The sequence below is a fragment of the Neoarius graeffei genome, chromosome 25 (assembly GCF_027579695.1).
Source record: "Neoarius graeffei isolate fNeoGra1 chromosome 25, fNeoGra1.pri, whole genome shotgun sequence".
In the NCBI taxonomy this organism is placed as follows: Eukaryota; Metazoa; Chordata; class Actinopteri; order Siluriformes; family Ariidae; genus Neoarius; species Neoarius graeffei.
The window spans coordinates 41385362-41400946 of record NC_083593.1 but is presented as its reverse complement, the minus strand read 5'-3'; the positions used below and the strand labels follow the sequence as shown (position 1 = coordinate 41400946).

General features: G+C 41.5%; 1 protein-coding gene across 1 annotated transcript; it reads left to right on the top strand.

Moving 5' to 3' along the window:
* The first annotated feature begins 3852 nt into the window (after positions 1–3852).
* On the top strand, positions 3853–12521 carry nfil3 (nuclear factor, interleukin 3 regulated). The gene is made up of 2 exons (XM_060909564.1): positions 3853–4014; positions 10485–12521. Exon 2 carries the CDS (start codon positions 10620–10622, stop codon positions 11997–11999), a length of 1380 nt encoding a protein of 459 aa, XP_060765547.1. The 5' UTR covers positions 3853–4014; positions 10485–10619; the 3' UTR covers positions 12000–12521.
* Positions 12522–15585: the final 3064 nt, after the last annotated feature.

Sequence of the window (15585 nt, the reverse complement as noted above, 5' to 3'; positions counted from 1 at the left end):
CTCCTGTGAACGTGCACCCAAACTCTGCACTTTTCTCTCTGAATGAAATGGTACCTGGTTACCAACGTCCTGCAGGAAGCACACCCAGATGCGCCGCTCATACGCGCACGAATGCAACCTACGGAGATCAACCTTCCTTCCTGACTGAGCCCAAAGAGCTTTGCAAAGAAGTTGAAATGGTCAAAGAGGCAGAACGGGTCTCGACCTCGCCGTTGTTGCCGCACAAACTGCGCTACAAGGTGAATAAATTAGCGCGGCGCGGCGGAGAGCGCGCGCTCTTCTCACCCGGGATTTCTCATTATATCCAGGAATAAACAGACCAGTGTGGGCCCTGAATGATCTGCACCACACGTTATCATCTAGCCAACAGGATTCTCATTTAGTCAAGATGCTGTGTATAGAAAACTTAACCATATGAAGTAACCCAGGTTTTTTTTTGGTATGTACGGATTTACTTACAAATAAAGACTTTTGACTACAGATTCTGCTTTGTATTCGTCTTCTCATAGGATAGGATTGAACAGGATGCACATGATCCTAAGTTGGACATAGTGCACTGAGACAGTAACTCAGTAGATTTACTGGATTTAGCACGGTCGCCTCACAGCAAGAAGGCTCCGGGTTCGAACCCAGCAGCCGGCGAGGGCCTTTCTGTGTGGAGTTTGCATGTTCTCCCCGTGTCTGCGTGGGTTTCCTCCGGGTGCTCTGGTTTCCCCTACAATCCAAAAACATGCACTTATAGTTTAACGTGGGGCGGCCTTGGGCTGAGGTGCCTTTGAGCGAGGTACCTGCTCCCCGGGCGCTCTGGTGTGGCTGCCCACTGCTCTGGGTGTGTGCGTGTGTTCACTGCTTCAGATGGGTTAAATACAGAGGATGAATTTCACTGTGCTTGAAGTGTGCATGTGACAAATAAAGGTTTCTTAAGTACACTTTTTGAGTATCTGTACTTTACTTGAGTATTTCTTTTTAACTTATGCCTTTAACTTCACTACATTTGAAAGACAAATATCATACTTTTAAACAGAAAAGTTAGACAAATATCATACTTTTCACTCCACTACATTTTTATCAAGGTCCTTGTTACTAAAGGCGAGGGCCTTTCTGTGTCGAGTTTGCATGTTCTCCCCGTGTCTGCGTGGGTTTCCTCCGGGTGCTCCGGTTTCCCCTACAGTCCAAAAGACATGCAGTTAGGTTAACGTGGGGTGGCCTTGGGCTGAAGTGCCCTTGAGCAAGGTACCTGACCCCTGATTGCTCCCCGGGTGCTCTGGTGTGGCTGCCCACTGTTCTGTGTGTGTGTTCACTGCTTCAGATGGATTAAATGCAGAGGATGAATTTCACTGTGCTTGAAGTGTGCATGTGACAAATAAAGGTTTCTTCTTCTTTACTATGACACAGCTTTGAAAGTGGATGTTTTTTCTTTTCTTTTCTAAAACGTGCTTGTTTTTTCCCCCAGGTGACACTGAGACAGCCTGTCAGTAATCACTAGAGTGCCATCACATCCATAGACTGTATAAAATCAAGTTCAGTGATTTCTCAGCAGCGTTATTTGAACACGATCAGTTGATGGCAGAATGGAAGGAGGTGGTTCTTCTGGGGAACGCATACACACCCATGGCCCATGACTCCATGTTTCAGTTTTCTGAAAGGGTTAAAGATTCGTTTCGTTTTGAATATTTGCTTCGTTTAACGAAAACGAACCATGTCACGGCCTACAAAAACTCGCCGTCCAACCTGCAGAAGCACATTAAGGTATATAAACGTTTTATTCCAAGAGAAAGCTTGTAGTGAAGTTGTCTGTGCTTTTAGAGCTAGCGATAACATTGCAAACATAGCTGTGCAGTCTGGTTAGTCAAATGACTTTCTATGGATTTGCCCGCCAAGTTGCCATCACCTTGTTCACGGCTAACGTTTACATATAGCTAGTTTACTTGGACACTGTTAGTTAGCATGTAAAAATGGAGTTACGCTAACATGAATAACGTCAACTTATCTGAAGTCCTTTCAGAAATATGTTTTCGCATGATCTTGCCAAATAAACAATGTAGAAATCTTTCTTTTCTAGTAGCATTAGCTACCCAATATGATTTCAAGTTTGAAAGAGTTTGCTAGCACGTCAGGTGGCGCGTCACTGACTAGCTAGCTTAACGTTAAACCACCATGATGGCACAGCATGTGTTCATTTCGTGAATTCACATCTCTGTCTTTAGTAACGGCGTTAGGTTTTGTAAGCGTTGTGGCAATAATACAACGATGCGTTGACAGAAAATGTACTTTTAATACTTAAGTATTTTTAAAAGCAAGTACTTCAGTACTTTAAAAAACTTTGACTGGAAAACTTTCACTTGTATCGGAGTAACATTTGACCAGCGGGATCTGTACTTTGACTTAAGTAATGAAGTTGGGTACTGGTGCACTGCAACCTATTAAAGTATAATAAATATATTACTGGCTTTATCTAAATCTCAAACCTTTTTATCTGGAAACAAATCACAGATAAGCTTATATTTTACAAACTAGTCTATTTAAATGTGTACAATAATATTCTATTTATTAAACCATAGCCTTTTTTTAAAAAATCCTGAACATATTAGGTCTTTATTTGACATTAGACATTATTTATAAGCCATGTTGCTTGGAGTGATTAGGCTATGGTTTGTCTTACGCCTGTTTGAATTCAATGAGCAGTGAAAACACAACTTTGCTAACAGTGCCTTGTGATTGTATCAACAAAACAAAAAAACTCAAAAGGCTCTTACACAACCCTATGGCATTTGGTAGCCTACTTTTCCTGCGCATGCGCAATGAGTGTGCAGCGTGACCTACTGACCTGCACATTCCTACTTAGTTTTATTTCATGCTCAGATCATCAGCTCTCTGAGTTATTTGCATGAAACGCGTTTGTGCAACACTTTCATATGCTTTTAGGTGATAAATCACTAGCCTGAGCTATAGACTGGAGTCTATAAAAGTTGATTTTCCAATGATGCATGCTCTCTGACCTCATTAGGTTTTAATAGAGTATTTTCGAAGCACGTTCAGTTCAAGTTTCACTGACTCCATTTTTATAGCTTACTGACTAACCTGGCTTACGTATGAAATGACTTTCAAAGATATTAGGCTCCTGAGACGATTCTAATTTACTCTTTATTATAGGGACTTGCTTTTCCTCCTGAAACAGCAGGAGGCTCACCACACAAGAATGGGAATAAAGAAGTGATCACGTGCTGTGTTTCTTGGACACAAGAGGGCGCCATTGCTGTTTCTGTAAGAACTTCAGGAACTGAATGACCTTAGAGTGACACAGCTTGTCATTAAAACAATAACAACAACAACACACACACACACACACACACACACTGACTTCAGAATATGACTATAGTGCTTAAAATACCTTCAACACAATGGTATTTGTAATCTATGCAGGAGTTATAGAATGATTTTGAGTTGTATAATTAGCCTACAAAAGAAGCCACGTGACCATGATGTAATCTCACAGCTTTTTTTTGTTTGTTTGTTAATTACATTAACCACATGTTGACATTTTTCTTGACTTGTCTTTAAATTTGACCTGAACGTTTTTGTGTATGAATATATGCTTTTTAATTTCATCTGTCCTTGAGTGTCTGTCTTTAAAAAAAAAAAAATGCAGCACTTCATCAGGTCACTCTGGCTATCTCAGCATACAGTAGAGTAGAGCCCCAAGTCGAGCTCATTCATTTGCATTAGATTCCCAGTATATCCAGGAGAAAAAAAAAGAACCATTGGTTCAAATCGGAAAATGCTGCGTTCTGATTGGACAAGAGGCCTGTCAATCTCATCACGCTGCCAATGCACTTCTTCAGTGACCTACTAACACAGATCCATGAGGCAGCAGTCAGTTCAGGAGGAAAACGCAAAGGAGGAACAGGGAAACATTACCTCACCGTTAAGGGAATTTCAGTGCTGCTTATGAAACACTTATTCTTGAGCTGTTTTCTTCTACGGAATACATAACAGAGCTTGTGCTAATTAAAGGTAGGGGGAATGTTTTTCTTTCTTTAGATGTGAGCAGTGGAGTTTGGATTGTTTATGGTCTGTCTGTTACATGGTAACTGTTCTGATTACACTTTCTGATTTAGGATGGAGCTGATCCTTATGAATTATGAATGCATCTCATTTCCACACCAACTTGTATCCTCTGCATGGGATCTGGTGTTGATTTGGAACCATTCTAACTATTTACACCACACATTTCATTTCATTTCATTTCATTTCATTTCATTTCATTTCATTTCACTTCACTTCACTTCACTTCACCTAAGCATTTGAACCACGTAGGTTGGAAATGTGACCACTCCAGTTTGAATGGCATAGTGACCCATAACATGCTCCATGCTGGTGGGTGTGGATGGATACACCTCGATCCATAGCCTATTTACACCGTTTGTTTGTTTGTTTGTTTCTCTACTTCATTGCTAGTCATTTCCTTGCAGGCAGAATGTTAATAGATTTACATGCGAATGTCTGTGTAACTTATTTGTTTTCAAACAAAACAGGAATAAGGTCAGGATCTAAAAGCGCATGTCCACGTAGTCATAACGCAGCCTGGATAGATTTATATAGCTACAGTAGTATATCCTGCTACTATATTACAAGTGAATCATGTGTTATTGCTCTTCTAGGTGACGCGTAATGAATGAAAGAGCAGAATTAGCTTTATATGGCGCATTATTATTATTATTATTATTATTGCAGATTATAATCCAGAGAAATAGAAGAATAAAAGAATCTGGGTAGTGAATGAACACTTGGGGAGGGCGTGTGTGTGTGTGTGTGTGTGTGTGTGTGTGTGTGTGTGTGTGTGTGTGTGTTGGGGGGTGAGAAGAGGAGGAAATAGTCCTGACTTTCTAATAAATGCGTTTCAGGACTTTTATGGTTCCATGTGGTTAATATTTAACAACACGTTAAAAATGTAGTCTGTTTACCAAACTCTGAATGCCTCCTGGGATTATGGAGCGCTTTGTAGGAGCGGCCTGTCAAAAAGCATCAACGTGCTGCATTGTTGAAAGCCTTGTGCTCGGACTGCCTGAAATCACTCTTTGGACTTGTGCATGTCCTGACATTTGAATAATGGACCCACACGAGCGTCAGTAATCCCTCCGATCATGAGCGATGTGACTGGATTACCAAAACCCAAAGCGCACACCTGAACCCCTCGCCTTGTTGATGCCAAAGCAGGATGATTAAACTAAAACAAAGCTGCTGCTGCTTCTTTTGTTCCACTCGTCTGGATAATCTTCCTGTTGCATGGTTCGGGTGATCGTAGTTTGTTTTTATTTATTGTCTCGGTTCTGTTCAGCCACGTGTAATGATGATGATGATGATGATGGCTGCTTGCATTCCTTTGTTCTGCGCTCTGATCGCAGGAGGCGCACACACCCGAACCTGAACTTAAAACCATTTGCGACATAAGCTTAAGTTAGCGTGTTTTTTTTTTTTCTTTTTAAAAAATATTATTATTTGTGTTTTGCTTTTTGTTACATCCTGGAAGACACCACATGAGCCCGATCGCTGCCACGCTGCAGGTATGGACACTTCTGAAGCCGTCGCCCCGGTCGGAAAGCCCGTTGAAGGTCATTGCCATAAAAAAAAATCCCTCCCATAATCTGTGTCGAAACCCTTTATCACTGTTCTCTAGTATGCTGAAAATGCCCACATCAGCTATTTTAGTCCTTATTCTAGTACTTAGAGAATGCTTAATGTGCCGGGGAAAGAGAGCGCGGATTCAATGTTACCCTTTTGCGTAACCGACCTCCAGGGATGACGTCATGGGAGTGTTTTAGTGGCGCTCTGCGCAGCGCAGTTGCATAATTTGAAAGGGTGGGCGGGCATCCAAACATTTTTAATCAACACTTAAACACTGTTTGTTTGTTTTATTTATTTTTTTATTGATTTAGGAGGTCAAGGAGAAAAATGCCTACTGTGTTTCTACCTTTTCTGCTTCATCATCATCATCATCATCATCATCATCATCTGGCTAGAGTGTCTGTGGCAGCCCATACAACTGTACAGTAAAAAGTTTTCAAATTTGGCACACTGATTAGGGATAGTGTGCCACCTCAGAGAAAGAAGGTTCCGGGTTCAAACCTCATAGCCGATTATGTAAAATACCCAACCATTTCTACCTTTTCTGCTTCATCATCATCATCTGGCTAGAGTGTCTGTGGCAGCCCATACAACTGTAGAGTAAAAAGTTTTCAAATTTGGCACACTGATTAGGGATAGTGCGCCACCTCAGAGAAAGAAGGTTCCGGGTTCAAACCTCATAGCCGATTATGTAAAATACCCAACCATTTCTACCTTTTCTGCTTCTTCATTATCATCTGGCTAGAGTGTCTGTGGCAGCCCATACAACCATACAGTAAAAAGTTTTCAAATTTGGCACACTGATTAGGGATAGTGTGCCACCTCAGAGAAAGAAGGTTCCGGGTTCAAACCTCATAGCCGATTATGTAAAATACCCAACCATTTCTACCTTTTCTGCTTCTTCTTCATCATCATCTGGCTAGAGTGTCTGTGGCAGCCCATACAACTGTACAGTAAAAAGTTTTCAAATTTGGCACACTGATTAGGGATAGTGTGCCACCTCAGAGAAAGAAGGTTCCGGGTTCAAACCGCATAGCCGATTATGTAAAATACCCAACCATTTCTACCTTTTCTGCTTCTTCATTATCATCTGGCTAGAGTGTCTGTGGCAGCCCATACAACCATACAGTAAAAAGTTTTCAAATTTGGCACACTGATTAGGGATAGTGTGCCACCTCAGAGAAAGAAGGTTCCGGGTTCAAACCTCATAGCCGATTATGTAAAATACCCAACCATTTCTACCTTTTCTGCTTCTTCTTCATCATCATCTGGCTAGAGTGTCTGTGGCAGCCCATACAACTGTACAGTAAAAAGTTTTCAAATTTGGCACACTGATTAGGGATAGTGCGCCACCTCAGAGAAAGAAGGTTCCGGGTTCAAACCTCATAGCCGATTATGTAAAATACCCAACCATTTTTTTTTAGAGGTCAAGGAGAAAAGACGCCTTTGCACCTACTGTGTTTCTACCTTTTCTGCTTCTTCATCATCATCATCATCTGGCTAGAGTGTCTGTGGCAGCCCATACAACCGTACAGTAAAAAGTTTTCAAATTTGGCACACTGATTAGGGATAGTGCGCCACCTCAGAGAAAGAAGGTTCCGGGTTCAAACCTCATAGCCGATTATGTTAAATACCTAACCATTTTTTTTTGGAGGTCGAGGAGAAAAGATGCCTTCGCACCTACTGTGTTTCTACCTTTTCTGCTTCTTGATCATCATCATCTGGCTAGAGTGTCTGTGGCAGCCCATACAACTATACAGTAAAAAGTTTTCAAATTTGGCACACTGATTAGGGATAGTGCGCCACCTCAGAGAAAGAAGGTTCCGGGTTCAAACCTCATAGCCGATTATGTAAAATACCCAACCATTTTTTTTGGAGGTCGAGGAGAAAAGACGCCTTCGCACCTACTGTGTTTCTACCTTTTCTGCTTCTTCATCATCATCATCATCATCTGGCTAGAGTGTCTGCGGCAGCCCATACAACTATACAGTAAAAAGTTTTCAAATTTGGCACACTGATTAGGGATAGTGCGCCACCTCAGAGAAAGAAGGTTCCGGGTTCAAACCTCATAGCCGATTATGTAAAGTACACAACCACTGAGGTAGCACAAGCCAGTGCGTACTTAGTGCCAGTCCAAAGCCTGGATAGATTGGGGAGGGTTGCGTCAGGAAGGGCATCCAGTGTAAAACCTATGCCAAATCAAATATGTGGAACAGATCCGCTGTGGCAACCCTTAACGGGAGCAGCTGAAAGAAGAAGATTGGGGATAGTACCCTGATTGGACAAATGAAAAACAAACAAACAAAACAAACCGTTTTGTCTTTGTTCACGCAGAGTTGACTCTAAACTTCAACTGAACTTCAAATGAGGTTATCATACAGGCTTGCGTGCAGTCTACAGTGTAAACTGTATGAACATTCATTTCCGATGCTGCTTATCCATTTGGGTTGTTGGTGAGCTGGTGCAATCCAAGCTGACATCAGGTGACAGGTGGGGTACAGGACAACCCTGGACAGGTTGCATCTATTACAGGGCTAATACAGAAAAACAGACAGCCATTCACACTCGTGGGCAGTTTAGAGTAGCCAGTTGAACTAATCTTCATGTCTTTGGACTGTGGGAGGAAACCAGAGCACCTGGACAAAACCCTCAAAGGTATGAGGAGAACACGCAAATGCCACACAGAAAGGCTTCAGTCAACCAGCAGGTTCAAACCCAGTACCTGCTTGCTGTGAGGCAACTCTGTGCCACCCTAACTCTAAACCCCATCCATCCATTTATGTTGCCGCTTATCCTGTTCTGCAGGGTCGCAGGCAAGCTGGAGCCTATCCCAGCTGACTATGGGCGAGAGGCGGGGTACACCCTGGACAAGTCGCCAGATCATCGCAGGGCTGATACATCGAGACAAACAACCATTCACACTCCCATTCACACCTACGGCTAATTTGGAGCCACCGATTAACCTAATCTGCATGTCTTTGAACTGTGGGGGAAACCGGAGCACCTGGAGGAAACCCACACAGACACGGGGAGAACATGCAAACTCCATAAAGAAAGTACCCCGTTGGTCACTGGGCTTGGACCCAGAACCTTCTTGCTGTGAGGCGACAGTGCTAACCACTATGGCTATATTAAGTTCACTATATCAAATACAGATCCAAAAGTGTTGCTTGCATTTTACAAAATTAAAAAAAAAAGTTTTAGTAAGGCTCCACTCAATAAAATGAGGTTATTATATATGCCTACATATAGTCTACAATGTAAACAATATGAACAAATCAACAATAATAAAATATGCAAAAGATTACATAACACCAGAAAAAAAAGATTGCAGTATTTTTACCAGATGTTTTTAGTTTTATGAGACGTTTTAGAACAAAGCACCTTGAGGTCACCTCTTCCATTTACATTTTCTGTGCTTTAATTATTCATGTATTTTTATTGATTCACTGATGTGTAATTTTTCCACCTAACCACTTTGAGAAAGATCTCATCTCATCTCATTATCTCTAGCCGCTTTATCCTGTCCTACAGGGTCGCAGGCAAGCTGGAGCCTATCCCAGCTGACTACGGGCGAAAGGCGGGGTACACCCTGGGCAAGTCGCCAGGTCATCACAGGGCTGACACATAGACACAGACAACCATTCACATTCACACCTACGGTCAATTTAGAGTCACCAGTTAACCTAACCTGCATGTCTTTGGACTGTGGGGGAAACCGGAGCACCCAGAGGAAACTCACACGGACACGGGAAGAACATGCAAACTCCGCACAGAAAGGCCCTCGCCGGCCACGGGGCTCGAACCCGGACCTTCTTGCTGTGAGGCAACAGCGCTAACCACTACACCACCGTGCCTCCCCACTTTGAGAAAGATACAGAAAAAAAAAAATCCTCTCGCACTGTTTTACCCCTGGCATGAGAATGTGTGAAGAAATTTATCTGTCACATGCAAATCTTTCCAAAACATATGGTTACATTTCTCCCACCCACCCACTTGCACTTCTGAAAAAGTGTATACATTTATTCTACGGGATGAATATCAAACAAACTGCCAAGATATGTAATTTAGTTATGCTGTGTAAAATGAGGGCAATCAACCAAGTCAATGGAGGAATAGGTTACTGTGTGATCGTGAGCAGTGGGGTGTCAGCAACTCGGCAAAATTTGCATGATGTTACTTTATCAGCTGACAAATTTACCGAATGTCAATGAGGCAGCGGCAGGAGCAAGCCTGTCTCAGACTCTGATGTCACGCCTCAGAAACACTGAGGAATTCAAAGACCGAGAGCACAATGTGCTGCTGTATCGAGCATACTGCCGGCATTAGCCCGTGAACCTGGCTCACAAATACCCATTCATAACACAGACTGAACCTGAAATTTTAAATAAACATATAGCAAATTGATATAGCAGTTTATCGTTATTTTATTCGCCGAATTAGTTTGTATATTACTTAAAATCGTAGTACTTCTAAAATGTAATTATCAGAGAAATGATATGGCTGAGACATTTTGCAATGATTTGGTTAAATTAAATTTAATAGAGAGTAAAACAGTTCATTCAGCTATTTACTTTTAATAAAGCTTTCTGAAAGCTATTCACTTTCTTTTGGGTGCAATTAAGTCGTGTTAGTCATAAACCACTGTCGGGTGTCTGGGTTTAAGTGTACCTAATAAACACTGCCTGTAATAAGTTTGTAATTTAGAAAATAATTTGTAATAGATGACTCATGCTTTTCTTACGGGAAGCAGAGTTTCTTGTTTGGATGCCTGATGTCAGCCTTTATCAAAGTCAAACCAGTTTTTTTTTTCACGTTATTTAATTTCTAAGAATGTTTTCTTTGTGTCTTTTCAACAGGTCTACCAGGAATCGTTATTTGGCACCCATGATATCTCTAGCATATCATCTTTCTTTATAATGACGGTTATTTGTCTCCTCAACACAAGTGAGAACTAATGAGTTTATGCAATCTGGATCACATCATTGTGTAACATGCAGGCCATAAAGAAAGAGCCGTCCTACAGTGGAGACGGTGACTTGGTCTTAGCCATGGCCCTGCAAGGCACAGACAGAGACTTGATCAATCAGAAGCTGTCCAGCATACCCTTCAAGGCCAAACCGAACATGTGTCGCAGAAAGCGGGAGTTTATCCCGGAGGAGAAGAAGGACACTTTGTACTGGGAGCGGAGACGCAAGAACAACGAGGCGGCGAAACGCTCCCGGGAGAAGCGGCGGCTCAATGACATGGTGCTCGAGAACAAGTTGATGGCGTTGGGTGAGGAGAATGCCTCACTCAAAGCTGAGCTTCTGTCCCTCAAGCTGAAGTTTGGTCTGTTGAGCTCGGCCGCCTACGCTCAGGAGGTGCAGAAGATCTCCACGTCTACTAATGCCTTGTACCAGGAATTTGTGCCCCCTGATGGTATCAAAGGTTCCTACCCCAGAGAGGCTGAACCATCGTGCCTGAGTAGTAGCTGCATATCAGTGATCAAGCACTCACCTCACAGCACCTTATCAGACGGATCGGACTCGAGCACTATGAACACATGCAGGACGCCGGAAATCATTAAGCAAGAGCCTTTGGAGAATAGCAACTACTCCAGAGACCGAGCTAGTCCGTATGAACTGTACAGAAATTACCTGAATAGTCCTTTCCCTGGAGGCTACTCCCAGCCAAATCCATTCCTGCAGCTCACCAGGTCATCAAGTGACTCGCCCCGTACCTCTGACGGTGACGATGGGACCGTGAGCAAGTCATCAGATGGGGAAGATGAACAACAGGTCCCCAAAGGTCTGGCACCATCCACTGCTGACCAAAAAAGCGTGATTGTCTCTGCTGTAAAAGTGCCAGATGCCCATGCTTCGGCTCTGCCCCACAAGCTGCGCATCAAAGCCCGGGCCATCCAGATCAAAGTCGAGGCTATTGATTCTGACTATGACTCATCTGGGAAGTTCTCCTCGCCCATTGACATGTCTTCACGAGCATGCTACCAGATGGGACAGGGATCTACACCTGAATACACCCAGTCATCACTTAGCCCGCTCTCCCTGCAGGTAAACAACGTCCAGGACTGGATCCAACAACCTGAGTACTGGCACAAAGATCAAACAGAGGCTCCACCAAATGGCTACAAGAACAGACTTTGCCCTGATTCACCTGGGCCTGTGACTAACAAACTCGTTGTAGACCTTAAGGATGGCTGCTATGCCATCTCCGAGTCGGAGAACTTGTACTTGAAAAAAGGCATCGCTGACCTGTCGGCCGAAGTGGCCTCCCTGAAAAAGTTGATCGCAACACGGCAGGGTTCTGTTATCGAGTCCACCAAAAGCACTACTGAACATGACTTGGTATCTAAAGGATGTTACTCAAACTGAGGCTTCTCTGTTTGCACAACACCTGTTTTCCACTGTGTCTGCTACTGCACCATTCCACTGAAATGGTGTCTAAAAGCTGCAGTTCATCGAGATGAATAGTGGTTTTGTGCACTTACTGTTGTAGATTGGCGTGTCCTCCCGATGACTCCTTCTGGTAGCCTAGAAGCCAAAACATTAGGCTACTACATGCAACGTTAATGCTGTCTTCTTCAAAAAATTTGTTGTGCATTTATTGTACGGTCTTTCTTTTGTTTACTATAAATGTATGTAAGCACTGAAGCACCATTTTGTCTTTTTTTTTTCACCTTCACAGGATGTATTGAAAAGTGCATTGTACCATGACTCATTGAAAGATTTGAAATGAACTGCAGATCGAGACTGTCAGTGCCTCCTTAATACTTTGTTTTTACTGTGCCATTTCTATGGAGGCTCACCGTTTTTACCCTGCGTTCTCTTTGAGGAACAAAAGGTAGCATTTTTTCATGTTGATAAACTGTCAATAAAATAAATATTCCTAAAAGACGTCATTGAATGGACTGTAATGGTGTATATGAAATATGTCGTTCCTCCCAAGGTCAAGAGGAAGCTTGTGTTTTCCACAGTACTCTCATTGAAAGGGTTAGTATAGTGTATATATCCTATTTCTGTGATGAAACTAACACGAGGAGAGTAATAGATATCAAAAGTATAAAAGACGGATGAATATGCGGCTGCAGCGACAGTTAACGTGCTTTCCCAAACACTCTGGTCTGACCAAAAAAAAAAAACAGTAGGTGCTCAGCAGGGCTACATTTAGTTATGCTAAAATGTGAAATCAAAATTGCTGAATTTGCATAAAAGTCTGCGATTACATGACTCGGATGATTTACATTAAAAACAAAGTTAGGTCATCATGGATGTAATATTCTACACCGTCTTTTTTTTTTTTTTTAAATACAAACATAATCTATTCTAAAGCAGTTGACTGTCAGGTTAAGATGCTAATTTTATCACCTTATTACTCAAGGGCTTATTTCCCGAAGCTGCTAAGTCCATTTTATTACAATCAGAGAATAAAACAGGTGCTAAGGTGGACCTAATAGATATTCGTATAAGTAACTGAGATATTTCAGATACATTTTCAAAATGGTGAGTGAGAGAAATTTATATAGTTCTCAAAAATGTTTACTCAAAGTAAAGTTCATGCATAATGTCAACACCCTAATAATGGGAATGTGCAACAGTGCAATTACTGTCAATATTTAAGTTATTCCACGAAATCGAGTCATACATGAGCTGATAGCTGATGAGGTGCGTAGCGCTGAGTTGTCTATAAGCCATTTACGACGAGATTGAGTAGGATAACTGTTTTATTGTATTCACGTTCACTGGATTTTGAGAAACAGAGCGTTTTTATATTAATTTTTTTGCAAATTCGATCAATAAAAACTTTATACAAAATGTTCGACACCGCTTAGAATGTAAGCAAACCTGTGAAATGACAGGAGCAATTTGTGAAAAATGCTATAATAATAATAATTCTTGAAAAATAAAAAAAATCTACGTTCTTTTCATCAAATAATTTATTCCATATTTTGTTGCTTTTTGGGGTTTTGTTTTCAAATAGAGTTTTTATATCGTCCTTGGTTGGTTCAGCAACAGGCTCCGCCATTTTGTTTTTCTCTACTCACAGTATATAAGCCTAGTAGTAGAGTAGCCAATCAGAATGTGCGATTGCTCATATCCAGTGAATGTGGATAGAATATCACTGAATAGGCCAATATCAGTGTCACATGTGTCAGGTGCTAGCAATGTAAGATGACTTGTGGTCTGTTAGTCAGGGCTGCATTAATGTTTATGGTAAAATTGATTGATTTAATATAAAAAAAAAATTGGTAAAGCTACAAAACCATTTTGTAAGACACCCTGAGTATTTTACTCTCCAGACTCAATATTATATAAAAAAAATAACTGAAAATCCATATGACCCAATGAGAATCTGTTGCCAAAAGGACTTTTGACCTTGAAGCTGCTGGGACTTGGGATTTTGGAAACAAAATAATTTTTACATCGGCTCCTAAATTTCGACTTAAGTGGTTTTTATTGTAACACTTATTTATTACAACAGACAACAAGATTTTTGGATCATTTAATGCTTTTAAGCATTTTTTTTTTTTTTAAAGCTGGACTTAGCACGTTTTGGAAATAAACCCTTCAGTTGTAATATGATGTATACAGACACATGACAACACACACACACACACACACACACACACACACAAATCAACATAAACTGCTTCAGTACATCTTGGCATAGATTCTACAAGTCTCTGGAACTGTGCTGGAAGGATGATCAGCCTCGGTTGCTGTTTTTATGATGGAAAGTACTGCATAACAAGTTGCTCCAAAATCTCCCACTGGTGTGAGATCTGTTGACTGGCAACAGCCATAGCATACAGTGGTGCTTGAAAGTTTGTGAACCCTTTAGAATTTTCTCTATTTCTGCATAAATATGACCTAAAACATCATCAGATTTTCACACAAGTCCTAAAAGAAGATAAAGAGAACTCAGTTAAACAAATGAGACAAAAATATTATACTTGGTCATTTAGTTATTGAGGAAAATGATCCAATATTACATATCTGTGAGTGGCAAAAGTATGTGAACCTTTACTTTCAGTATCTGGTGTGACCCCCCTTGTGCAGCAATAACTGCAACTAAACATTTCCAGTAACTGTTGATCAGTCCTGCACACCGGCTTGGAGAAATTTTAGCCCATTCCTCCATAAAGAACAGCTTCAACTCTGGGATGTTGGTGAGTTTCCTCACATGAACTGCTCACTTCAGGTCCTTCCACAACATTTCGATTGGATTAAGGTCAGGACATTGACTTGGCCATTCCAAAACATTCACTTTATTCTTCTTTAACCATTCTTTGGTAGAACGACTTGTGCTGCATGACCCACCTTCTCTTGAGATTCAGTTCATGGACAGATGTCCTGACATTTTCCTATAGAATTCGCTGGTATAATTCAGAATTCATTGTTCCATCAATGATGGCAAGCCATCCTGACCGAGATGCAGCAAAAAAGGCTGCATGATACTACCATGATACTACCACCACCATGTTTCACAGATGGGATAAGGTTCTTATGCTGGAATGCAGTGCTTTCCTTTCTCCAAACATAATGCTTCTCATTTAAACCAAAAAGTTCTATTTTGGTCTCATCCGTCCACAAAACATTTTTCCAATAGCCTTCTGGCTGTCCACATGATCTTTAGAAAACTGCAGACGAGCAGCAATGTTCTTTTTGGAGAGCAGTGGCTTTCTCCTTGCAACCCTGCCATGCACACCATTGTTGTTCAGTGTTCTGCTGATGGTGAACTCATGAACATTAACATTAGCCAGTGTGAGAGAGGCCTTCAGTTGCTTAGAAGTTACCCTGGGGTCCTTTGTGACCTCGCTGACTATTACACGTCTTGTTGTTGGAGTGATCTTTGTTGGTCGACCACTCCTGGGGAGAGTAACAATGGTCTTGAATTTCCTCCATTTGTACACAATCTGATTGGTGGAGTCCAAACTCTTTAGAGATGGTTTTGTAACCT